The sequence below is a fragment of the Xenopus laevis genome, chromosome 6L, assembly GCF_017654675.1.
Source record: "Xenopus laevis strain J_2021 chromosome 6L, Xenopus_laevis_v10.1, whole genome shotgun sequence".
In the NCBI taxonomy this organism is placed as follows: domain Eukaryota; kingdom Metazoa; phylum Chordata; class Amphibia; order Anura; family Pipidae; genus Xenopus; species Xenopus laevis.
This window is the reverse complement of record NC_054381.1, coordinates 93,277,276-93,305,046: the sequence shown is the minus strand read 5'-3', so window position 1 is coordinate 93,305,046 and position 27,771 is coordinate 93,277,276. Positions and strand designations below refer to the sequence as shown.

Below are 27,771 nucleotides of genomic sequence, written 5' to 3'. Positions count from 1 at the left end.
AGCCATATCCCATCCTATACAATAAATGTGAACATTTCCTTTAACTGTTAACCCCTCTAAACCCATGTATAAATATCATAACATCTAAATCGTGATATAGATTTGTTATAGAAAACACACTCCAGATGTGGCTGACTGGGCCAAAGTTGCAGGAGCCTAAAACTCTGATCAACCATCTTCACTCAAGTATACACAATACTTTGTATGTGGCTTACAGGATTTCTGGCAAATGAACTTCTTACTGCATGAACTCAGTGGGAAACCATGCGAATTAACATGTACATACAAAAAGGGGTCTATTTGTCATGCTGTGAACGTCAGAGACAAATATCACTGGTGATGTTTTTTGTAACTTAAAGTTTTATAAAATAAAAAAGTACCATACATTGTGAATGGGTATACATTGCAGGTCTTTCAGAGAGAGCAATAGGGTTGACACATATTAATCATTCTAATCATCATGAGACACAGTATACAAGATAGGTGTAAAGATCACCTATATTAGTGATTTTGCCCATAGCAACCAATCAGATCTTTGCTTTTGTTTTCTAACTTGTAGGTGACTGTTGAAATCTAATTGCTGAGTGGTTGCTATGGGCAACATAACTGGAGATGTTTTTCTTCAATGAGATAAATAGTGTCTCAACATCAAACTCTACTTTGCACAGACAGATCATTGTAGTCCCACCTAAACCCATTCACACATTGTGCTAACGTTTTCAATTTTATTTACATTCATTTTCAAATCTGATTCATACAACAGAAAATGTTTATTATTGAAACAATATATTTCTTAAAGTGTATTAACAATGTTATCATTAACATGTATTTATACAGCGCCAACTTATTTTGCAGCGCTGCTTAAAACCTTCCTTTAACACCCAACTCCTTTACTGCTGATTTTTCAATGTTTTTATGCAGCACGTTGATTTCCACCTGTGTAAGAGTCCGTTCCATATGGCGGTACACAATGCGATAGCAATGGCTTATTTTCTGTGTCCTGCAAGAAAAAAAAAAATACATAAATATGAAAAGTAGAACCATAAAGACATTTTATTCATATGACAAAGCTGAATGTTTTTCATCTGGGAAAGAATATGCACCAACATAACCATAGAAGACCGTAAAAACCTTTGGAGGCCACTAAGTGTAGAGGGATGAGTGAGGCAGTGACTGAACAAGTTTCTAAGAAGAACATCTTACTCTTTAGGTTAGATATACCCTAAAATAATTTTGCTATGGGACCCAGTAACTTCCGTTTACAACACTAAACATATAGTTTCAAAATCACTTGGGATGTCCTGGCCAAGGGAGGAAGCCATATTGAGTGAATACAATCACAATGGTGTTTTGAAGACTAAACTTGTATTTTTCCCTTGGAGATTGTGGGCTTTTTACACAGAAGACTGCAGCAACTATTACCAGTTTTACAGCCCATTTAATAACTAGTTTATTTTACTAAAAGTTGCTAAATTAAGTGAAGTTACCTATAGCAACCAATCTACGAATTGTTTTAATCATTATACTATCAGAAAATGAAACCATATATAGAACTACTGTATATATAGCCCCCTACAGCACAGTGCAAACAAAAATGTAATTTAAAAACCAGATGTTTCGGTCATTGACTGTGACCTTTCTCAAGGGAATTTTTGAGTTTCACATGTCAAAACGAAACAATAGTATGGTAGTAACTATAATTTGCAATTTTAGTGATTGATACATAAAATAACACATTTTTGATGGTTTGATACCAGAATATTGGAACCATATATGTGAGCTTCCCATCTTTTATATGAGGCAAAAGCCTAATTCCAAGGTACTGTATTTGAAAAGAACTGCATATTCTTCCAAGGAAAATGGAAGAAATCCTTTCTATATTGCATAATGAAAGTTCTATGTTGTGGCCACATGGAAACCATGGAATGTTGCAATAAAATTGTTTCTTTCATTGTTCTGCTGATTTAGATATTTCTTCATTTGGTTGCTATAGGTTACTGTCCAGGTGTAAACTTGACCAGTGGCAATAAATGAGCACCAATGGCTGAAAGACATCAATTTTATTATCTGCTTTTATTATATGCTTTCCTATGAAAGCTCCTTAATAAAATGCTATCTGATATAAAGCACTTTAAAAAGTATGCACAATTAACACATTTATGAAATGAATGTGCATGCAGGTAATATGCTAAAACAGATGCAGAAATCAACCTATTTTCAACAGCTGATAAATGTTTTTGCCCCAGAAGTATTTGCAGACCACAAACAAGACTATTCTGCCACATATTTAGCAGTGCTAATTACTTCCTGCATTATTTTCATATAAGCAGCTGCCAGCTCACTATGAGAGACAGAAAGGCAGTATGTGATGGCAGTCAGGGATTTAGAAAGCCACAGCACAGGATGCCATACAAACATAAAGGTTGCTTCTAAGCACCACACTGCTTGCCAACAGTTAGAAAAATCATGAGGACTCTATCAATCAAACAGGCACAATGCTCAGCAAACCAGGTGGATTATTATACACACAAATGCAACCCACTGAAAGTATTCTTATTTATGTAGGGCATGCATTATACACACAATTCCCACCCACAGAAATCAATTATATTTTTATATAGCGAATAACATGTATATAGTACTTTAACAATGAAAGCCACAGAGACAAAAAAAGATTATGGGTAAGGTAAATAATGAGGTTCTTTAAACAAATGAAGCACCACACTGTCAAGGGACTGGAAAACAGCTTTTACTTGTTACAGAATTATCATTTTCAGATGCAAGAACCACTATTTAGCAGCAGGGAAAGCCATTTGCTTAGATCCAGTATCAATAAAAACAGTATACATGGATATAATTGTATCTTCATGTATTTTGGACAGGCGATGTTACCTGAAATGTTTAACCAACATGTGCTATGGCTCAGTGTTTTTTTCATGTTGAATCCTCCATACTTAATATTCAGGACAAGTATCTTTAATTCATTTTTCAATCATCAAGAGGATAGTGAAGTCAATGTATTGGCGCAAACACTCTCAAACCCAATGCCTTACACATTTCCCTATGCAGAGTGTTGGCCCTTTACTACACACACACAAACACAATGGTAATGTCAGGCAATGATTATGAGTAGCGCATGTGTTTCTTTGCTTCAGCTGCTAAATAGCTGCTAGCCTGACTCCCTCGAGGTCTTTCTAACCTTTGAGATGTTTCTAGAAAAAAAAGAACGCCAAGATTAAAAGTTGTATGTGCTTTTCTTCACTACTAGCCTTATCCATTGACATCTAACCTACAAACACCAACACATTTACTTATCATTATACAGCTAAATTGGGTAAAAGGCAATGCAAATCTGTTCCACTATGATTTACCCCATTTGTTGAAGATGTCAATTTCTCGTAATACTGACAAAGAGACCTGTCAGAAAGCATATCATTCTAGCCTGTAGCAATACAGCTGTAAATCCAATTAGATATGGAGAGAAGTTAGCCTATATACTGTATGTCTTTAATAGCAACAAATCCCACATGTGACAGGCAAGGTTTCCTTACTTCAGTGAGAAGATTGATTTTTTACCTTGGAGAATGTCTGCTTCCTGAGGAACCTCTGCTTACTTACATTTTGAAAAATGAGAGGAATGACATTCAATACCCAAGATAAAAACTCTTATCAACATTGCCTCAACATGCAGAAGAATAAAAGCTGTGTCATACTGAACAACATGGAAAATATTCAGCATGTTCTATATAAACATATAAGAGGACAGTAGGTAAACATATATTTAAACAGTTATAACAATAATAAAGACATGTGAAAAATGTTTTATTACCGTAAAAAATAAATTTTTAAAATTTAATTGGTTCCACTATAGCATGATGAAATAGTTTATTAACTAATTTTTAACTAATAGTTCATTAGTTAAAAATCACAATTTTTGAAAAAAGAGGAAAGGCTGCACTCCTTAGCCACTGTTAAAAACGCTGTTTATTTCAAGGTTAAAAACATTCAGTTCTGTATAGGACACAAGGCGCGTTTTGGAACATTTTGAGGGTTATTTATTAAAGGTTGAGTTGTAGTTAACTGGAAAAATTTAGGTTTTTTTTTTAAAAAAAAAACGTGAATAATTCGAGATTTATTATACCCCGAAGCTTGAAATAGCTTGAATCTAAAAACACACCATCTAAAACCTGTTGAGGTCTTGTAGAAGTCACAGGCAAAGGTCCTTTCAACCATTTGAAGATGTTTGTAGCCTTCATGATGGTTTTTTTTTAGTGGGTTTCACTTGAAAACTCGATTAATTCGAGCGATTCGAATTTTTTTCAGTGAAAAATCTATTGCTTCTAGTATTTGGGTTTTTTACCCCGAATTCACAAAATCAGAAAAAAATTGTATTGTGAGCTCATTCAATGTATAGAAAAAACTCAAAAAGCTCACAAACTCAACCTTTGATAAATAACCCCTGTTTTTTTAATAGTGATAAGGAATGCGGCCTTTCCCCTTTTTTCTCATTTGTAGAAGCAGCAGAGTGCTGATTTGCACAACCTGCATCCGGATTTCCCCAGCAGAGGAAGCTGGCTACAGTCGTGATACAGCCTCCCTGCTTACATTTCTCTGCACCAGGAGAGCCAAATTTTTGTTTTAATAACCAGCTCTTTAAGATGTTGCTTTTTGCCACCCCTGGTAACTAGTAGAGCTCTGTCTCCTGAGGAAAGGTTCTCACCTTGTATAACGGCAGAAGCGCCCCTGGATAAGTGAGAGTGAGTCAGTGACTGCCCACTTTTCATTTTCATCCAGTGTGGAAGACTTGTTACTTGGATACTTGTGGCACTGCTTAAGGTTAATTCTATTGCTCACTTTTTATATCTGTACTTGACTCTTCTTTCTTCCTGAGAAGTTTCACAGAAGCTTTAGATGTTCAGCCATATCACATAATACTGCCCTTACTATGCCTCACTATAGCGGTGGTTTCCACAGACAGACGTTGGTGGAGTACTAGCTCTGTCCTATAGTTAGCAATGTAAACGTTCATGTAGATACACTACATAAAACTCTGTTAATGGCTTTTTGATACACCTTCCATTATTGATCCTAAAAACTTTTACATATATATGCACCATTCAACATTTTTATTCAAAGCAATACCGACACGTTCCTATAAAAATCATAGTAACATGTCAGTATCAAGTAGGTGCTGCACCTGGAATAGTTCTCCTCAAAGCCCCCCTCAAAGCCGCCCACAGTGCCGCGAACCTGCTTTAACCCAACCCTCCGACACTGCTAAAAGATATTCTGTGCTTTTATAGTGACGCTGGACTGGGGGCAGAGCGATCCTTCCATAGGCTAATTATAAATGAAAACAGGACCCCAGCCCAGTGTCACTGAAGCCATGCGGAAGATCCGCTATTAGTCTCAGTGGGTCAGATGCAAAAAGGTTCGCGGGGGTGGCTTTGAGGTGTACTATGACTGGTGCAGCACCTACTTGATACTGACGCCTTCCTATGTGTTTTATAGGAACGTGTTGGTATCGCTTTAATAACCTTCGCCATTCAATGCCATTTTGATAACACTCAATGAATTTATGAAACAGCTACTTTATCTTCATTTTCAAGTATTTCTTAACTCTATCAATTGATCAGCCTCCCAGACTGGTACCATCATTGTGTAATTATGAGAGACACTTCAATGGCACAGACAGAGAGAAGCTTTTAATGGGTAATATAACTTTTTTTTTTTTTTTAAGTCAATCCTTAAAATTATTTACACTTAATATTTGCTTAACTTTAAAAAATTAGGCTCCATTTCTAGAATGTAAGTTAGAGTGTGTGTGTGTATATTTATATATTTATTTATATATATTATTTAGTGAATAAAGTACCCCCTCTTGAAAAATATCTTGTAAATTATAATTTATTATAAGTTACCGAGGAGTTCCATGGCCATATAAAGGCAGAGTGTTTTTATACAGCTTACGAGTTGACTTCTAATATTCTCATAATATTCTCAACAGGGGGTACTTTATCTATTATAATACACAAGTTTCAATGAGTCATGTGACAAAAATGACATTACTAAGCTCGACTATAAATGATGAAATTACTAAGCACCACTAATATGGATATAATTTACAGGATATCCATGGATATAATTTACAGGATATCCATGGCTTTTGTGTATTATATATACGAAATGAAATTCAGATATTTATTGAGAAATAGCCTAAAGTTTAAGCCTTTTTGTGAAGCAGAAGACAAAACAACTGACTCTATTCTTGCCGGTATGGCTCTTCGAAAAAATGTATAATCTAAGAGGGGACTGGTTCGTCCATGTGATATTGGCACCCTGGTTATATCCCCATGGAATGCCTTGTTAACCTGTGGCCCTTCACGATACCGGGTTGCCAATATCACACGGACGAACCAGTCCCTCTTAGATTATACATTTTTTACTACACTGGTAACACTTCACGATTACCAACACGTCACTGCAGGTTCCTGCCGAACGGTTTTTAAGTTGATTGTGTTGTTTTCTGCTTCACTGATGTTACAGCCGAAACGGTAAGCTATTTCTCAATAAATACCTGAATTTCATTATAAGACCTCTTCTAACAATCCCCATCGATCTACAATATGAAGTGCACCCAGGTGCCATCGTTTGGACTTATCGTGAGTGCTGGTACTCCATATTTCATATATATACAAAACAGACCAGTCCAATCAAGTCAAATGACTGAATGATTGAAAGTGATTTCAGCTCCTTTCATCTGATGATGCCACATTTACCAGCAAACTATGGTCCTTGGTTCACGACAATTTCAATTTGAATGATTAACTGCAATCTGCTTTGAGTACAGGATGGTCTATCAAACTGTCCCTCAAGTGACATATTCCTAAATGGTCAGGTAGAATAGTCAAAATCAGAGAGATCCCTGAGGGCCTCCATGACACACAATTAAGAAAGTTACAACTTCTTTACTAAAACTTTTCTCCAAAATATGCTGATTAGTAAAAAATATATATTTTATTCACATCAATAGTTAAAAAACATTAAGAGTATACCCTCTAACGCCTGACGCGTTTCATGCTTACCCAGCACTTAGTCATAGGCAGATATAATAATATATATATATATATATATATATATACATTGATTACAGGTAATGCTAAAATGCACATAAAATATAAAACAAGTTAGGGACCGCCATTCGGGGTTTACCTTGACGTGGTATGGTGGCTTATCAATTTTATGATCATAACTTTGTAACAAAATAACCCCTGTTTTGGGTACATATGCAATAGCATTTATTATACTTATATATACTTTAAAGCCTTTAGAGTGCTCCCACAACCCCCCTGTTTTGATATTGTATATTTAGCCAGGAGCTGTGGCATAGCTTCAGTGGTTGTAGCACCCCATACCCCCCCTTTAAACTAGTGGTGATCCTATGCTTTTAAAATTGGGCGTTTGTTTTGGGAATATCTCTCCTTTAAAAGCCTGATTGCTGGCTGGGGAGGATTTAGCCCTTAGTGAAAAAACAGCGTTCAACGGACATTGATTACAGGTAATGCTAAAATGCACATAAAATATAAAACAAGTTAGGGACCGCCATTCGGGGTTTACCTTGACGTGGTATGGTGGCTTATCAATTTTATGATCATAACTTTGTAACAAAATAACCCCTGTTTTGGGTACATATGCAATAGCATTTATTATACTTATATATACTTTAAAGCCTTTAGAGTGCTCCCACAACCCCCCTGTTTTGATATTATATATATATATATATATATATATATATATATATATATATATATATATATATATATATATATATATATATATATATATAAGGTGAACCACCTCCTTTAAGATATTGTTCAGGAAAGACTGTAAAATAATGGCAGTTGCTCTGGCAGTGAAAGAGTTAAACAAAGAGGAGTGACTATGAGAAATTATCACAAAAAATATAGTGGCAAAAGTATTTTTACCAAGTATCAGCTGACTCATTACCCAGCCACACTCCATTTCTAACTTGAATCAAACCAGGAAAGAGGAGGTTATTGTAAACAATTTGTAAATTAATATTTCATCAGTTTTAACACAGTATTGATTTCTCTCCCATCCCTGAACCAGTTGAAATTATAACAGAGTTTAAACCAACTTACAGAGGAAGTACATGACAAAAGCATATTAGACAAATCGTTAGGCCCTGACCTACAAATTGCATTATAACTCTTAGTGGTTCCTGGCTGTGGTTTTCTGTTTCGCTGTTCATATCCTGTTGACCACTTAAGCAGTATCTGAGCTACAGTAGAGGCACACTGGATACAGTCTATTAGAAACCCATTTCATAGGATCATCAGAGGAAACATTAAAATGAACCTCTTACACTGCTGAATATCATCTACCGCTCACATGAAAATATAAACATTGGCAATGGTAAGCAATCAGTACCAGATGGAATTTCCCTAAACAGCAAGAAAGAAATGCTTTAGGCTTTACATTCACATCGGTCCTTCTAGTACAGTTAATGGGTTGTGCCATGTACAAGAAACACATATAGTAAAACCAATAATGGACAAGCATCCCTTCTCTTTGTCATTTGTAGCTTGTATTATAGTAACATTTTAAGTCTATATATAACCTGCCAAATTGCAAGTTGATCCAGAGGAAGTAAAAAAAAACCCATTTGAAGCCTCTCCAATTTGCCTCAGAGGGGGGAAAATTCCTTCCTGACTCTGGATCAACTTGTACTATGAGCTATCTCCAATAACCCTGAATTCCCTCACTTGCTAAAAAGCCATCCAACCCCTTCTTAATACTAGCTAATGTATCAGACTGTACCACTGATTCAGTGAGAGAATTCCACAGCTTCACAACTCTCACTATAAAACCCCTCTCAAATATTAAGAAAGTACCTCCTTTCTTCTAAATGGAATAGGTGCCCTCTTGTAAGCTAGAAAGACCAACTGGTAAATAAAGCATTAGAGATATATATGATACATAGAGATATTGTATGATACAATAGTTATCATATCCCCCTTAAGCGCCTCTTCGCCAGCATGAACAAGCCCAACTTGGCCAGTCTTTCCTCATAGCTGAGATTTTCCACATCTTTTACCAGCTTAGTTACTCTTCTCTGAAACCTCTCTAATGCAATAATTTTCTAAATGAGCAGTACAGTGGAAGAATAACACCCCCACCAGTGAATATATGCCCTTTTAATACAGATCAAGGCCTTGGTTAATCTTGAAGCTGCTGACTGGCATTGCTTGCTACTGCCAAGTTTATTATCCACAAGGACTTCAAGGTCCTTTTCCATTATGGAGTTGCCTAGTGTAGTCTCATTATGGCTTGCATATCTTTACATCCCAGGTGCATGACTTTACATTTATTAAAACTGAATCGCACCTGCCACTAGATAACCAGATCCTTCTGTAAGTGCGTCACATCCTGGATGGAATTAATTGGGCTGGATAGTTTTGTGTCATCTGCAAGCACTGATATATTACTTACAATACCCTCCCCATAGTCATAAATGAACAAGTTAAATAAAAGTGGACACAATTCAGAACCCTGAAGGACCCCACTAACAACCTTTCTCCAAGTAGAGAATGTACCATTAATACCACCCTCTGTACCTGTTCCTGTAGCCAGTTCCCTATCCATGTGCAAATGACTTTATTAAGCTCAACAAACAAAAGCAGTCGTTTGAGGGGCACTGGGGCAAAATCCAAATAGATCACATCTACTGCCCCCACTGTCCAGCATCTTACTTACCTCATCATAAAAGAATAATCATAATCAGAGATCATAATTCCTTTTTAAATAAAGGAATTACATCAGCTTTCCTTCAAGCCATAGGTACCATACCAGATAAAAGGAAGTCTGAAAAAATCAGAAATAGAGGCAAGTCTAAAACTGAACTAAGCTCTCTTAGAACTTCCATCTGGCCCTGGTGCCATGTTCAAATTCATTTTTGGTAAAGCTTTATGAACCATATCCTTAGTCAGCCACTGACAAGACTGGGCTAAGCCAACAGTGCAGCTATGGGGAGGTTCTGGGAATTCTATAGTGTATACGATGAAGAAAATAACTGATTTAGCACATTTGCCGTTTCTGTATCTGTTATAATTATACTGATACCATGACAACCACTGGTGTTCTGTGTTTTCAGCAGAACACATCATTCCCCTATCTATGCTCTGAAGGGCAAATTTGCATTTTGGAAATTCAGGGTTTTTGTTGCCCCAGTGTAAATTCGTTTTTTGCACCAGATATGAAATGAGATCCCATTATGGGCACTATTGCCCAGGGGTTAAATTCCTTGCACATCTGCTATACATTCAGGGTCATTAGAGATCACTAGATCAAGAATAGCATGTTTTCTGGTTGGATCCTCAACAACCTGTGCGATAAAATTGTCATGCAACAAGTTTATAAACTTGTTCACATTAACTGTTCTGGCAGTACTGTTGCTCAGTCAATATCTGGGTAATTAAAATCCCCCATTATCAGTACTTTCCCCAAACTAGCAGCCTTTTCTATTTGCATCCTCCTCCTCACTTACATTAGGGGGGTATATAGCATACGCCTACAATTAATTTGCTGGACTTTTTACAATCAGAGAAAAACTCCACCCATAAGACTTCTGCCCCCTCATTTTCTAACATCACCTCCTCCTTTATATTAACTTTTATCATTCCTGCATTGATATATAATTGGTAACAGATGGTTTCTTATGAGTGAAATAACAAATAAACAGCATATCTTTGGGCAGACATAAGAAAGACTACCACTAAGCTCGTAAAAGGAATGTAAACCTATATATAACATTTTGCATAATGAATGCAAATCTACTTATACGCAACTAAAAAAAATATATGCATGACACAATTTTACTGATTTCAAAGTTAAGCATAAATAAATGTGCTATCGGGAGCAGTGTCTGTCTTTTGTAGTCCTCTTGCTTAATACAGTACTTACATTGCTCAAATTCAGTTGAAGGGGCAGTTTAGCCCTTGTTCACCATGCATTTGATGAATTGTGTCCAACATACTTTTTTCCTATTGCTTTAATTAGAAATATATTTTTGTTATATCTGGAGCTACTCCAGCTTAGGGAGTGCCTAGTGCCTACCAGTGCCTAGAGCAGGGGTCCCCAACCTTTTTTTACCCATGAGCCACATTCAAATGTAAAAAGAGTTGGAGAGCAACACAAGCATGAAAAAAAGTCCCTGGAGTGACAAATAAGGGCCATGATTGGCTATTGGTGGCCCCTATGTGGACTGGCGGCCTACAGGAGACTCTGTTTGGCAGTTAACCTGGTTTTAATACAACCAAAACTTGCCTCCAAGTCTGGAATTAAAAAATAAACTCCTGCTTTGAGGCCACTGAGAGCAACAGCCAATTGGTTGGAGAGCAACATGTTGCTCACGAGCTACTGGTTGGGGATCACTGGCCTAGAGTATCCTCCTGCTAACCAAACAGAAACAACAAATGGTGAGGATTGTATACTGGTAATCTAATTATTAAGAACCAAACATGGAGTAGCCCTGTTTAGCTAAAAAAAAACCCTAAAGAGTCTTTCCTTATTAAAGCAATATATAAAAATATGTTTAGGACAAGCACTATTTATTGAAATCGTTATGAACAAGGGGACAAACTGTCCCTAAGAAAAACAAATGTGGCTAATCTGAAGCAGTCAAAAAAGTTGTTTAAAATACAATCTGCCTTTTGTTAAATCTGATACTATACAGAATATAGTTTTTCCCGTCTATCTGCAAACCTCTTAAAATCACCTGCATGAAACAGGTTTATACATATTGCAAAATTCATGAACCAACCAGTATCTATAGTTCTTAATTTCATACAATTATTTTGACCAGATTAACCTTGCAAGGTCCTTGTTCACAGAATTATAACTGGCTATTGTGTTTAAAAGCAAATGACTCCTGATCCAGAGACATTACAATCATATGCTAGCTACCTGAGAAAAGGGAACCTAAAGCAACTTGGCCCTGGTTATTTTTACCCCCAAAGCATACACTGCTAATAAGTATCACATGGATCTCACAGGACAAAAACAGAAGTGTATCAGCTGAAAGTCTCCTGAAATGCTCCAGTAATAAATAATGCAGAGGAGGCTAAAAGGCAGGATATGTGCATTTGTGATTAGTGACATTGAATGCTGCATTGTTTATGAGAGCATGTTATATATTAATTTAAAAAAAATGTTTAGTTAATAAATCTATAAAAAACTTGTGACTTTTTTCCTCTGTGTTTTTTTTATTCTTTAGCCAAAGCCTATTTAAGAAAAACCTTGGACAGAATAGTCACAGTCACATTTTGCTGCAGAAAAAAGTTGCACACTTGAATGAGGCTCAAAATCTCAACTGGCTTCCCACTGGCTTCTATATAAATCAGCTATCTCCAGCTATTACTTGCCACTTTTTAAGGCTTTTTTTTTTTTTAAACATTTGTTAACATGTTTTTGTTGCTACCTTTTCTTTTTAAAGAGCAGAAAAAAAGCAATGCCTAATATTTATAAACCTGCCCCTGTCTGACCACAACGTTTCCACTCACACAATACACCACTAGCAGTTTTGGACTATGAAGGCTGAAAACAACCCTCATAGTCCAAAACTGCTGGAAACGTTAATTTTGTTTTATCTCAGTTTATATCACTATTAACTTATGGAGCAGCAGATACGGAGAGCAAAAACTCCCAAAAGAACACCCAAATTGTGGTGTCAGGTGCTGTACTGGAGCGCCCACACCTGCCACAGGGCCATAACCTTGTACCAAAGAGAAATACCAGCAGCACACTGAGTAAGTTGTAGTTGTACAAAATCGATTTATTTAGCCCAAAAACATACACTAAAAAAAACATTTTTTTGTATGTTTTTGGGCTAAATAACCTGATTTTGCACATCTACAACTCACTCAGTGTGCTGCTGGTAGTTTTGTTTATTAACTTATGGGGCAACCAGGGCTCTGGAGTTGATACATAAATCCTTCGACTCCCCAGTTTATGGTACCTATGACTCAGATTTCTCTGTTTTTAATGTAGTAATATGTTTTCAATGTTGATTGAAAGAACACAACATACAAGGAATTAATCACTACGAAAGCTGAGCAACTTTAAAGCTATATGAAGATGGTGTTTGCTTTTGGGAACAAACCAAAAAAATGACTGGTTAGGAAGTGGACACACTAGCCTATTGGATGGCCAAGCCTATCACTGAACATGAATGAAGATACTGTTCAAGTTGGAACTAAATCTATAACTAAGGCTGTCATTTTGGCTTTTTATTTTATTTATTAAACTACACAGCCTACCATATCTTAGCATTTCATAGTGGTATGAGGGTTGTGGTACACATGGTTAGTTGCTCCTTAGTGTTTACAAAGAAAGATGCTGTAAGCAGCTCCTGGTGTCACGGGATACTCGTGCAGCTTGTCAGTAAGATTTCCATTTCAGTGATTGACAGTTTGATTGTGGATACCCATCAATGATACTCAAAATATTATGTGTGTTATAGGTCTTAAAGCTCTTTCTTTCTGATTAAAAAAATGAAGTTAAATATAAACACATTCTTTGAGCAACAAAATCAGGCAACAGACTAAACCATCCATAAATACCAGCTCCCACTCATTTTATCTTTATTCAACAACTGTCTGATAATATATATATATATATATATATATATATATATATATATATATATATATATATATATATATATATATATATATATATATATAATGTGATGGTTCATTTTTTATGCTAGACATGGACACCTAAGTTATCTGATCCTGTAGCTTAACAAATAAGGCAATCTTTCACCACTCTCTTTATAAACAATCCAACTCTTGAAAAAACCCATATAGATAGGAGCACCCAAAGGAGAAACAAGGTCAGAGAAGGAAAGTGTAATAAAAAGAGAATGAGAAAATGAAAGTAAATTGATATGGGTGAAGGAAAGATGCTGTAGCTGAAGGTTAAGTGTGGAAATAAGTGTGAATAGAGTGACGGTATGGACATGGCATTGAGACAAAGGTGTATATGAAATAACGTTCACCCTCCCAACATGATAAACATAACTGCGCCTTGAAAAAAAGATCTAAAGCTTAACTAAAGAAGTATGGCAGAAATGTTTTACATTATGTTTTGGGCTTCTATACAAACCTAAGGCAACCACAGCCCTTTAGCATTGAAGATCTGTGCCTCCAAAGATGCCATAGTAGCTCCCCTATCTTCTTTTCTGCTGATTCGCTGCACATGCTCTGTGCTGCTGTCAGTTAATGAGCTGAGGGACTGACTCACAATATACTGAATATATTAATGTCACAATATAAGGCTGATAAGTAAATATTTCACATTATTAGTACGTCAGCTCAGAAACCAGCACAATTAACATCAGAATTAATCAGACCTGTAGAATCAGCTTCTATAACAGGCAAACCTAATTTTCTTCTTGATAATTTGCGACAAACCCTAAGCTTAACTTCTCAACAGCTGCTCAGAGCCACCTGAGCATATGCAGTGCCACTGACACTCCTAACAAAATCCAAGATGGGTAACTTCTGTGAAAACTTTGAAGGCCTAGATCAATACTACTGTAAAGATGTTGAACTTTTAGGCTGGCTAAATAAGCTCTGTATATAAAATATAGCATTTCCAGCCATATTCATTTTAGGGTTTAGTGCCCCTTTAAATAAGTAACATTGAATACTGTAGGCCAGAATATTTCTATGCATTTTTTAACATTGTAGCTCTGCACAGTTCACAGAGCTTTTTTTCTCATCACTGTTTGCTGCCGCTCAGCCAAAATGTAATGTGTACCATAAAAACAGGCGTATCACTGCACAACTGCAGAATTTCAATAAGGTTATACTGGAGGCAACGCATTCATGGATTCCTTACAAGCAAAACCCTATTAGGACACAGAACCTAAATTTATTCGACAAGCCAATAAAAATTTTTTTACTAACAAAAATACACCTGGCATACTTGTCAAAGCTGTAAAAATGAATAATAAACTCTTGCATCCAACAATCGGTGTATGAGCATTGTTATTTCTTCAGCAGGAATGCCCACAGATTGCTTTTTATTTGATGGCCTACCTAATTTATGAAAGAAAAGCAAATTATATCATAAAAGCCCAAAAGAAATATCTATTTAATAGCAGCTTAAGGTAGTGCTATAAACACAGACATACTACAATATATATATAGGTAAGGGATAAAAGAGCAAACTTGTTACATTTAAGAATTTTCATTGTCTTCTTTGTCTACTGCAACCTGTCTTTAGCAATGAATTAGGGGTTTTAATTTTTGTAATTGTTATTTTTGGCTGGTAAGCCTGGAGTTGGCTGGATGAATGGCCTAAAGGTAAGGGGTGCTGGTAAGTATATGACATACATATATTACGGTATATGTAAATTTACTTTTTTTTAAATTTACATTGTGGCCCAGTAGCATGTTATTTAATCACGTGGGGACTGCAATTCAAGTGAAAACCTACATTATGTTATTAAGTTATGTTATTAAAAACATTAAGTTTTTAATACATTTTATGAACAAGTATGGACAGCAAAACCATTTAAATATGCATAATTTGGGTTTACATAGAAAGCCTTGTAGATATCAGAGTTTTAGATTTAAGCCATAAGTGGTTTTTATCAAAGAACAAATATTATAGAACACGACACTAAATACAGAATTGCTGTGTTGTAGAAGAAGCTCAAGGTTAAAGGCTATTCTGTTATTAGAATGTAGAATGTTTGCACAGAACAAGGAATACATCTGTTGTCTTATGTCACAAGTATAGTGCAAGGCCAAGCAAGACACATCGTCTCAGAAACTACAGCATAGATACCATTCTGGACACTGTGCTGACACAGTAGTTGCACCTTATTTGGCTATTGTACTGAGACTGTGAGTCTGTCCTTAAGATGGAAATAGTGACACAGTTATGCTAAAACAAGAATGATGATTGGATGCCTCTGGATCAGCCCCATGGAAGAAGAAATGGTTAAATAGTCATCTGTATTGCTTATTGTCCCCAACGTCCTCACGAGCTTTCAGGACGTGTGAGCTATTATTTAATACTCTGTATTGTAATACTCTGTATTAACGTATACCTCAAATAAAGCTGTCTGGTTAATTTCCTGAGAGAATCTGTTTGGTTCAAGTCAGGCCCAGGGGGAACTTCGGGGCCAGGCTCGATTTGAGTAAGTATTTATTCAAATGCAAGAGGGACTTACTCATCGTGGCTGAGAATCTTATATCCCTGGAGGACTATAGGAGCATAAATCCGACAAGCCTATCATTGATGCTTAAGGCTAATTGATATTTGAAATTTGGAAATATACGAAACCCTTCTTCAAGTGCCATAGATGAAATCAATATTTTTTTAATTTCATACTGAAACTGAGAAAGTACCAACACCCACAATGGTAAATGACAAAAATAAGGGTGGCCCTTTTTTCTACCGGATCAAAATAGCTAACCCAAACTTCAGGTATAAAAAAATTATGTTTTTTTCTGAATAAATAAACAGCAGCACTGAAAAACTCAGGATTGTGTTTCCATAAAAAAAAAGAGACCACCTTCACTAAATCTGCTATAGCAAATGTCCCTGGTTTGAAAAGCCAGTGTACAGTACATGGCTTTTCAATTAAATATAATTTATTTACTTTCCTGTAATAAGTAGTTGCGTAAAGTTTTTGACTTCTGCTATAGCTATAATAAAAGAAAAAATAATTCTAAGCAACTTTGCAATATACATTCATTACACATTTTCTATGGTTTTTAAGTTATTTGTTTATGTATTCTCTACTCTTGTGGCTCAGGCTACCCTTTAGAACCAATATAAAGCTGGCCATACATGAAGAGATCTGCTCATCTGGCGACATCGCCAAACGAGCGAATCTTTCACCGATATGCCCACCAATGGCAGAGCTATATCGGGGTAATCCGAACATTCAGCCCTAGGGTCGAACGATCGGATTACAACGGGGAGCAGCAATGGGCAACGACAGGTCGTCGGTGGAAAAATTAAACCTTCTCGATCGCTGTGGGAAGCCCCTGTACACAGGCAGATAAATTGCCAAATTGGTCTAAAGGACCGATATCGGCAGCTTGATCTGCCTGTGTATGGCCACCTTAAGACAAGCCAGCTGATTAACAGACCTGTCGTAAGCAAATGCTGCTTTCAGTAGCAATTGTTTTTACAAATAACTTTAAAATAACTAAACATTTGTAATTAATGTATATTTATGTAAGTTGGTTAGAATTGTGTTTTCTTTTGTTATGCAATAATTTTTTGGGGGTTGACTTGATCTTTAACTGTACATTCTTGGAGAAATAGAATATTTCTTCAGTTTACGTACTAATGTATTTGTCATTCGCAATACATTCAAAATGCGTATAAATTTTGCCTTTGCAAACCATTTTTTAGTTTGCGATAGTGTGCAGTGTAAGTAATAAATCTTCTTAATGAAAAAGTTGTTACATTTGCTCCAAAAGTTTACGACACGTTCAAGCAGGTTTTAAAAGTTCACAATGCGCAATTAAGATTCACAATGCAATAAAAGTCTAATGAAGAATATTACATTGCAACATGCTAATAATAGCATGGCAGTCTGGTTCATTTGAAGATTAAAGATCCAGTTTGGCAACAGAGGACATTTAATAAAGTGACACTGTGCTGGAATTGCATGGAATGCTAAGTATTCTTGAGAGATAACACCAGTGCACTCCAGAAAAATTTGGGACACTGTGTAGAATGAAAATAAAAGGAGAATGGCATAATTTGCAAATATTTTAAAACCCTATATTTAATTACAACAGCATCTGGATGGCAGGATATGTTGCTCCAAAACATGTATATATAGCATTCAGCATTAATGGTGCCTTCCCAGGTGTGCAAGCTCCTAGTCCCATGTGCACTAATGTACCCCCATACCATCACAGATGTTGGCTTTTGAACTGTGCACTGATCAATGAAAAAAAAGTGGAGGGATGCAAGGCAGAAATTAAACGCTGCCAGCCTGCCCACAATCATAAGCACTGACCACCAAAACTTTTGGGCTTTGCCCACTTTAAGGCAAAACCAATTTGCTATTTCCATGTTTATTAACAATAACTCCAACTGCAATCAACAGGTCACATTTTTACCAACCAGTAAAATGTTTCAGTGAATGCTATTATTTTTACACCCTGGTTGGTATAAATAAGACATGTTGATTGATGGTCGGCTGTGTTTGCTTTGGTAGCAACACCAGTGCCAGTTTTTAAATACTGAGTCATTATGGTAGTGGTCAAAGTAGAAAATGAACAATTAGCGTTAATCCCAGAAATGCTACTAACCACAGTAGAAAATGGATAGGTCATTAACCCCCGAAATGCCAATAAGCACCGTAGAAAAAAAGCATTAACATCAGACTTGCCAGAAATCACTACATAAATTCACTAAATAAATACAGGCATTAAAGCCAGACATGCCAACATTCACAAAACAGTTACAGACAGAACATGAGCCCAAACCTACAACAAAATAATCACAGTAGACAAGACATCAGCCCACCCTAAGCACAGAGTTCCTAACTTCGCAGCAGCACGTGGACACCCCCATCACAGTACAGGCACACACATCACCCTACCCAACAGCACAGTCTCATATCATTGAGTGCCTTATAATGACAATCTGCAAAATGAAATACACTGACTGACAATTGTTACAGTGTCACTGAGTCTTTGTATAGTATAACATCTTTTTTTACACTTAAATGCGCTGCCAGGCCTGCCCTGCCTTGATAGAAATATGTCCCACTGCCCACCCTTCCTGATTGCCCCTGTGTACTTTCACAGGCTTTAAAAGACAACTAAATACCAATTCCATTTCCCTCCATGGCCCCTGTCCCTGTTTTTTCCCTCAATAGTACCATAGGGGATGCTTTTTTTTGCCTATGGCAGCACAGGACCTAAATACAGCCCTGGCCCATAAATTCTTTATTTCATTAAGCCCCAGAGGTGTAAACAGCCAGAATCCAACTTCCTGCTTTTCAGCTCTTAGTCAGAGACTTGAATGGGGGCCACATGGTACATTTCTGTTCAGTGAGTTTGCAATTGATCCTCAGCATTCAGCTCAGATTCAAAAGCAACAGATAAGACCCATGTGCCCACCCCTCAAGTCTCTGATTGGTTACTGCCTGGTAACCAGGGTAACCAGTCAGTGTAAACCAAGAGAGTTGAAAAGCAGGAAGTAGTGTTCTGGCTATTATGTTAGACATCCGGTCACTCCAGCCTTTATACATTACATTTTTGGCTAACTAACTATATTAGAAAATTTTTTTATTTTGCACAGCCTATGTATTTACCCAGTTTTTATTTTTACACTGAACAATTCTTTTAAATTATCCTCTCCTCAGATTCCTACATTATATAACATAGAATTGTAAATTTTTATTTTTGTTTTTATGTTTGTCCTTATTTGTTCAACCTGCAATCTGTTACATTAGATTAACATTTATAAGTTGTGTTTGTAGCTATTGAAGGAATAATTGTATTGAATAAGAATTCATTTTTATATACTACGCCAACAACTGATACATACGGTAATAAAGTAGTATTCATGAATCACAATGTAACACCTTGGTAGAATATAGCGAGAATCTAACACAAGTGAATTTCAGCACCATTCTACAAAAAATAAATAAATAAACAAATAAATAATAATCCTGCTAATTTTAGCTTTGCACAGTCATATTGTATTCAGAATTTTCTGGTTTGCAGATATTTTTCATGGCCCAATCAGCATTAGATTTGATACATTCCAGATTTTTTTCCTGAACTGACGCTTTAGAGACATGGAATGCATGGAAGACTATGAATCTAAAATGGCTTTCATTATCTCAAATCTCTTAATAAAGCTGTTAGGAATTTAGTGAAGATTTTGGTTCAAGCTGATACCCCTAATGAAACGGAACCATTTTTAAATTGTCTTTTTTGTGTGCCAACAATGCTTTTATTTTATTGTAATACCAATAACAATTATAATAAATGTCATGTTTTGATCAGGGCCACTGTTTAGGAAACTAAGAAATAATACAGGGTGCCCTACATAAAATAACTTTTTTCAATCATTCTTCATATTAATTTTAAATTTACTCTGGGGCACCTGTTATCTATTTCAAGCTGTACAACATTATACAACTGTGGCTTTGCTCTGCGTTTCTGTCTGTAGGAACGAGAAACATCCACGAGCCAAAAATCCCACTGACAAGAAGAGAAGGATGAGAAAAGCAACCTCAGAATTAATGAGGCTTATTTGTTTTACAATTCCCAGTAAATGGTTTGTGATGAACATGTTCCAAACTCACACTTCCTGCGGACAGAGCTATGATCATTATAAATCCACTTGATGCAAAGTTCTTTAAAGCTTAGTTTGATTTAGTAAATCTATCTGGATGGCCACGCTTATAAAACCCCATAAATGATTTACTCAGTTTCCCAGATAAAATGTTAGACAAACTTAGCTTTTTTTATGACTGGATACAGAAATTGAAACAATAACGGGAGATGTGCTGCTTTTCCTCTGTCCAATGAATAGTATTGATCCTTTTCTCTACCACAACTAAGACCAAGTCCTTGGAGATCTGATTTGCGGCATATCTGAATAATGGAAGGATGCTATGGTATCACTCAAATTACTATCAAGGGACACTGCACAGGCCATTTGTAGGCATTGCATTACCAGACTTCAATGAGAGCCAGACAGTGACTGTAAATATTTTTTATGTCAGTAACAATTTTTTTTGTATCTTGTTGATCCTTTAGCAACTGTTTTATATTGTCAATGTTAGTTACATTTCCTAGTGGAAAAAGATACACATAAAGCAAGTTGAAAAGTTTATAGCTTATCTTATAATTGGCAAGTAACAATCTATAGAATTCCTTTAGAATCATTTGCATTAACAGATTCCTTAACCTACAAACCACAAAACATATCAAGCAACCTTTGGTTTATTGATATTTAGGGGCAGATTTATTAAGGTTCGAGTTGTGTTTTACACAAAAATTTGAGCTTTCGAGTTGTATTTTTTTGTCAAAACTCACATTTTTGAGTTAAAAAAAAGAGAATAAAAAATTCTAAAGCCTGTCAAGGTCATGTAGGAGTCAATGGCAGATGTCCCTTTAACAATTTGAAGATGTTAACAGCCTACTTGATGTTCAAAAAATTTTTTTCAGAGGGTTATGTCTGAAAACTGGAATGATTAGAGCGATTTACGTTTTTTAGGTGAAAATTTGATCAATTCGAGTTTTCAGGTTTCAAACTCACAGAATCTGGATTTTCCCATTCAAGTTATATCTTAAATTAGATACCATTCAAATTGCAATTTCATTTAAGTTAATTTAACATATAAAAAAACTCTAGCACTCAACTTTTGATAAGTAAACCCCTTAATGTTTTTATTGTGTAAGAATACCTAGTGGTCTAGTGGGGTGGCAGGGACGCCTGCCACACTCCTCCAGAATTATTGTATGGAATTCTGCCACTTGGCAGTAGAGACAGTCTGGAATGATACAGCTTTAAGGAGTCAGTTCAGGGTGGGTCTGGCCATGGCTATCACGGATAGCCTTGTTAATTTCCCTACTCCATCCTCTCTAGACTCCCTCATGCAGCTGGCTATCCAGATATATAGGAGGCATAGGGAGAGACGCCAAAAGGATATCACTATGGTTGCCTCTTCTAATACATCCTCAGACTTGGCACCTAAACCTCCTCCTTCTGTCCCAAGGTCCTCTAAGGAAGCCATGCAATTGGGTTCCACCTGTTTGTCTCTTGAGGAGAAGGGTTGTAGGCAGGCAAATGGTTTATGCCTATACTGTGGGGATAAAGGACACTTTCATGATACCTGTCCCAAGAGGCCAGGAAAATGAAGAGCCTAAACAGGTCTGGGGAGTCCTGTTTGGGTTATGCCAATTTTACTCCCCAACAAATTTCTTCTTCTCAAGTGTTAATCCCAGTCTTCTTAAATTGACATAAGGGTTGCATACAATTTCCTGCAGTGACACAGCCCCCTGGTTGATTGGCTCACTAGCAAGATACTACAATGAGGTTCTGCTTGTGAGCTTTCATGCTTTAAATCTTCTCATATTGTAGATGCAACGTCTCAAGAAGCCAAAGGCTGCTGCTATAGGCAGAAGAGTGATCCGAGACTGGGTCCTTGGAGTTAGTTCTGATTTTGGGATACCCAACATTACACATTGCCTTCAGATATACTGTTTTGAGTCATATTACCAGGCCACCATCAGGGGTAGGGTAGATAGGGTTCCATGGGCAGAGGAAGCCCCAAGATAAAAAAGTACCATATGAGGTCCATGGATGGGAAGTGGAGGTGTTTTAAAGATCGTGGGTGTAGTTTTCAAATAATAGGGATATGGCTGCGGCAGATCAGGGGAATGGCATTGTTGCCCTATATTACTTGCTGGAAGGGCCCAGGTGACCTCAGGGGAAGGTCCCTGCTAACTTAGTAGCTTGGGTCCCCATAATTGCTGAAGGTGGCAATGCATATTACAACACTAACTTTTTTAAAATTTATAAAATTGAAGTATATAAATAAATAAGACACATACAGCACATAACAGCACAATTCTAATATTGGCTCTGTATCTTTCTTGTCTTGGCTGGCCCTCCACCACTCCACATGTTCAATGACCTCTGGGTGCATGTAGGTGCCAATTGGTTGGCTGCTGTCAAGTTCTAGAAGGACATAGATACCATAAAGAAAGTTCTGTCACGTTTTGAGACGCCAATGGCCCTTCCTCAGTGATCACTGATAAATAATAAGTGAAACTATCCTAAAGTTTTTACCAGCTACAACTTCAACAAAATCATTAATTTAGCTTTTTACAGTGCTAAGGAGGACTGCCGAGGCTGCCAAATATGTGACTTCTGATGTACTGGCACTTGGCATTTAGCTTAGATAACCTGCCATGTCTAGTACAAAAGCTAGTTAAGACCTTTACAGATCTGAAGAGTCAGCTGATGTGCTAAAACTACTTACTATGGCATTTGCCCCACAGCCAGATTTGCTTTGTATTGCTTAAACAGCATGAGAACAAAACACATCTGTAATTTCATAAGAAATGTGTTTTGGGCCAGACTGTTATTTGAATAAAATAACCAAAAATGTTAAATGATTTTAAATCCGGATATGCCCTGGAAAAATCCAACAGCTACTGAAATCACTGTCTATAGATATTTCCATGAGGCCAGTCAAAATGTCAGTGGATGTTTCTTGACGTGGTTAGGGCATCCACAAAAGGAGGCAAAACAAAACAGTTACTTTCACAAAGAGAACCATTCTGTACCAATACCATGATTTATTTTAACCATGGCATTTAAATGATAGATGGAGTGTTAAGAGGTTCTTGTAAAATAATGTGCAGTGCATTAACATGATATCCTATTTACTTTAGATATACTGAATCTTTGCCCTAGTCCTACATATCTGTGAAAATCACTAGTCTATATATATATATATATATATATATATATATATATATATATATATATATATATATATATATATATATATATATATATATATACAGTATATATATATATATATATATATATAAAACAATGAATAGTACGATTAATGAGCAATATATATCTAGTAGTAGTTTTTTTTAGTTTGTTTCTTTCACAAAAAATTGTGCGTATAATTGCCCTTAAGGTGGGGAAGTTTCAACAGTAAGACATGGACATTCAAAAGGACATTCTGGGACTTTCTTTGGATTACACAAAGTATCTTATTTGGACAAATGTCACCAATGAATAAGCCCTTGATTTCACCATTGCAACTAGGATACATAGCTAAGAAGCGAGTATATGGTTGAATTACATCCTGTGTTTATCGGGCAAATACCACATGGCCTTGATTCTCTGAGTATCAGCCCCAACACTGGCATCAGACTTCTTCCTTGCCTGCATCTAGAGCCCCTGCATTTGCCCAGGTGCAGGCACTTGTGGTGGATTTCCGTGTGGAAATCCATTGCATTTTGGTGCTAAAAATCCGCAGCATGTACCAGCACCCATGCTGAGGCAGTGGTTCTGGGTGCAGGAAAAAGGCTGATACCAGCATAGGGGCTCATATTTGGCCTGTATTTTTCTGCAGACCGAGAATCAGCCCCATGTACTGTATATTTCATACTGACAACAAATGCCACTCCTGTTTCCGCTTCTGACTACAGCAGGGCAGTGGGAAGCGGATTGGCATTTATTCCACCAGCAGAGAAAAGACATTGGGATATATTTATCAAAGAGTGAAGTTAGAGATCGTCACAGTCCTCTAGAGTTAATTTCTGCCATTCTGCATTCATTTCTATGGTACTTTGAGAGGCGTATTTATCAAAGGATGAACTTTCAATTTCACCCATTGATAAATACTCTTTTAAAATTCCATAGAAATGAATGGAGAGTGGCAGAATTTCACTCTAGAGGACTGTGGTGATCTCTAACTTCACTCTTTGATAAATATACCACATACAGTTAGGAATGATAATGATAAAAAGTTACAATTACTTTCACATTAACAATGTACTCCTATCCCTAGCAGTTCTACATTTGCACAGCAGCACATTTACATTCATAAAATGTTACAGGTTAAATACTATTTTACTCATAGGGCACCATTAACCATGTTTAAATGTATTTATTAAAATGCATTACCCTGGCTGGCACATAATAGCAGGACATTAAATTGTGCTGACATCCCTTTTTTGTCAGATAAATTAGGTGCAAAGTCTTGAATTTGCAAATATTGGATGGTCCAATCTCGAACAGCCTGTTCTGTTCATAAATCAATGTGTAACCTTAGATTGTCCTCTAGAAATGAAACATGTTGTGTACATTACAGCAGGGATTAGCAAATTAGCATTTTAAAACACCAATTTGCCATCACAGAAAGACAGATGAATAACCTATTGCAGGAGATTTAATCTATACAATAAAATAATTCTGCAGTTATGTAAATGTGCCCCTTAAGAGCCCACATATTGATGGTTTTGTAAACTTAAATGGGACATATAGTGGTAATGAGAAGTATTTGCCACAACATTATACACCTGTAAGTGCCTTTAAAGGAGACATTTTGTGAAAAAAATAAGAATGTACCAGCGCGTCATACTCATTTAGATATTTATTTCATTTTATTTTTAGAAGAATTGTGCTTAAAAAAAGTAGTATTTCAGGCTGATTTATTGAATATGTCTGCAAAAACCCTAATAATCCCTCCCTTCTCCTCTACTTCCTGCTCCCTGAATTCACAGGTTGTGCAGGGCCAGGGGAGCCGGCGGCACTCAATTTACTGCACTGTAGGAGAGGAACCAATCAGCAGCTAGCAGGACCTGATAGGGAACTGAAGCATGTATTTGCTTGTGTGACTGCAGGGCTGTGATTGGCTGTTCCCCTCCTACTGTGTTCTGGCAGGGATCTTTAGGACTCGCCCACCCCTCATTTCGTACAGGGACCAGTGAACATATACAGGGGCTATTTTAAAGGTAATATTAATTTTTATTTTAGCACCATGTAAAAGCAACACCATATATTAATTATAATTGCCTACAAAATTAGGGATTTTTTATTTATCCTATTTGTCTCCTTTAATAGTAACCTTTTCCACTGCTTTACTGAATATTTTCCCCAAAACATTACTAGTATCAAGCAGCCATTTAACTTCCTTCTGCCAGCTTACCCATGCTGTGCCAGAGGCATTTAGCACTTTAGGACGTTGGACAATCCCAATGTGATGGGAGTGCTGAAGCAGCTAGGAGGACATGAGACTGAACCTACTATGTTACTATGTATCTGGAGAAGCACTGTAAGGACTCATGCAATGTTTATGCATAATGTAGACAGGTAACAGAAAGGGTCTATAGGGACTCCAATAAAGGTTTCATTTTATAAAGGTAACTACTTTTTAGCCTAAATCAAGTGAAGCTTACCTATATTTTTATCATTTGCTAAATAGATATTTTTAAAACACTAGGTCTCTTCATTAATTGACCAGCCATTTCAGAAGAAGAATATGCTTCCCTTTTAGCCATTGGCTTAGTGTCATTTCCAACCATGTCTTGCAGACACCTCTCCCTACCCGTGTATAAAATATATATACATGTATACATACACAAATGACTAAGCTGTTTACGCTGATGGTGGCCAGTAGGGAAGATTAATACACATAAAATATTCAAATAGCAATCCAATATGTAACTTCATCTCATAAATAAATGAATACTGAATTAATTACAGGTACTACAACTCAATGTCACAGGGCTCTGGGCTTTCTGCTTTGGTAAAGTATCCCTAAAAACCTGCTACTACCAAAGTCTTACACCTTGGCACATTCTGCAAAGGCTTCCCTTACTGCTATGGGGCTTCACATTAAAGGAGACATATAGCATAACCCCCCTCAGATCTTGTAAATAATAATGAATATTATATGGTGATGCTTTTACTTTGGGCTAAAAATGTATATTATCTTTAAAAGTGCCCCTTTATTGGAGATCCCCATAGATCTGCTATTGACCCTGTCCATGGTTAAAATGAGTGGTGTACAAGTCCTAACTGTCAGAAGCAAAAGAACAGTAGGAGGGGGATATCCAATCCCAGCCCTGCAGTTGTACAAGCAAAAGGCATATTTCAATTCCCTATCAGGTTGGCCTAGCTGGTTGGCCACCAGCTTCCCTGCACAGCCTGAGAAAGGAGCTAGCAGGAAATTGAACATATGGATGGGGCTAGTAGGGTTTTTGTAGATTTTTTCAATAAATCAACCGAAACGCTACTTTTTTAAGCACAATGCATCTTTAATTAAAGACAATAATGCACCGGCCCGAGGTGTGAGGTAAATATTTATAACCACTTGGGGGTGCCTAACTTTTTGCCCCCCAAGTAAATAGGCCTTTCCTTCTCCTTTAACCAAGGGACCTGCTTATCTTAAATAGTTGCAATTGTATATTTGCTTTTTTTATATTGTTAAAAATGTATCTAAGTGCAGGTGCTGAGTATTAAACCTCTTATTTAATTTTTAGAAACGCTGTACCTTTTTCTGGCGTCAGTACAGGGATCAAAGAGATACTGGGGTCATTTCATAGGGAAACCTGGCACTGCGGGCTGAGTTGTCAAAATCGGAACTGTCCGGCACAAAAAGGGACAGTTGAGAGTTATGCAATACAGATTTAATGTGGTGGAAAGCACCACATTACAACTTATTACAATTTAGCATGCCTGAATGTTTTTGGAGCATGAGTGGTCCCATTTCCCTTAAGTGTCATAAGTTCTCTATAAAACTGTCAAAACTTTGTAACCTTTTTTAGGAAGTTACTTCTTTCATAAAGTTACAATTTTTAAACAACCACTTCAAGGACACTTATTTTGGACTGTTTTTTGGAATTCAAATATGGATTATGGACTTATACACAGTTTTTTTGTCGGATTTCTTTACTGGGTTATTATCTTTCAGATATGGTATTTTTCTCTTAAATTTTAAAGAAAAAATTTTTCTATACATAACAATATTTTTGTAATACAATTCTTTATTTTTAATCATGAATTATTGATTGCACTATGTCACTTTTTGCAAATGGTAATTATCTTGATGCCTATATATACCTGTCTGTTTCACCTCTGCACTATGTTTGACAAAGGGGCGTGACCCCGAAACGTTGCACCTGCACTGCATTAAAAAATTGCAAGGGC

At 36.6% G+C, this 27,771-nt stretch overlaps 1 protein-coding gene across 3 annotated transcripts in view; it reads right to left on the bottom strand.

The window, feature by feature from the left end:
* Nucleotides 1-359: 359 nt before the first annotated feature.
* Nucleotides 360-27,771, bottom strand: part of fars2.L (phenylalanyl-tRNA synthetase 2, mitochondrial L homeolog) — a 195,659-nt gene continuing 168,247 nt past the window's right edge. For all 3 annotated transcript variants that reach the window (XM_018267760.2, XM_018267758.2, XM_018267761.2), the window contains one exon: nucleotides 360-1,000. In XM_018267760.2, the coding sequence (XP_018123249.1) occupies nucleotides 862-1,000 (139 nt within the window). In that variant the 3' untranslated portion in view covers nucleotides 360-861. The remainder of the gene's footprint in view (nucleotides 1,001-27,771) is intronic.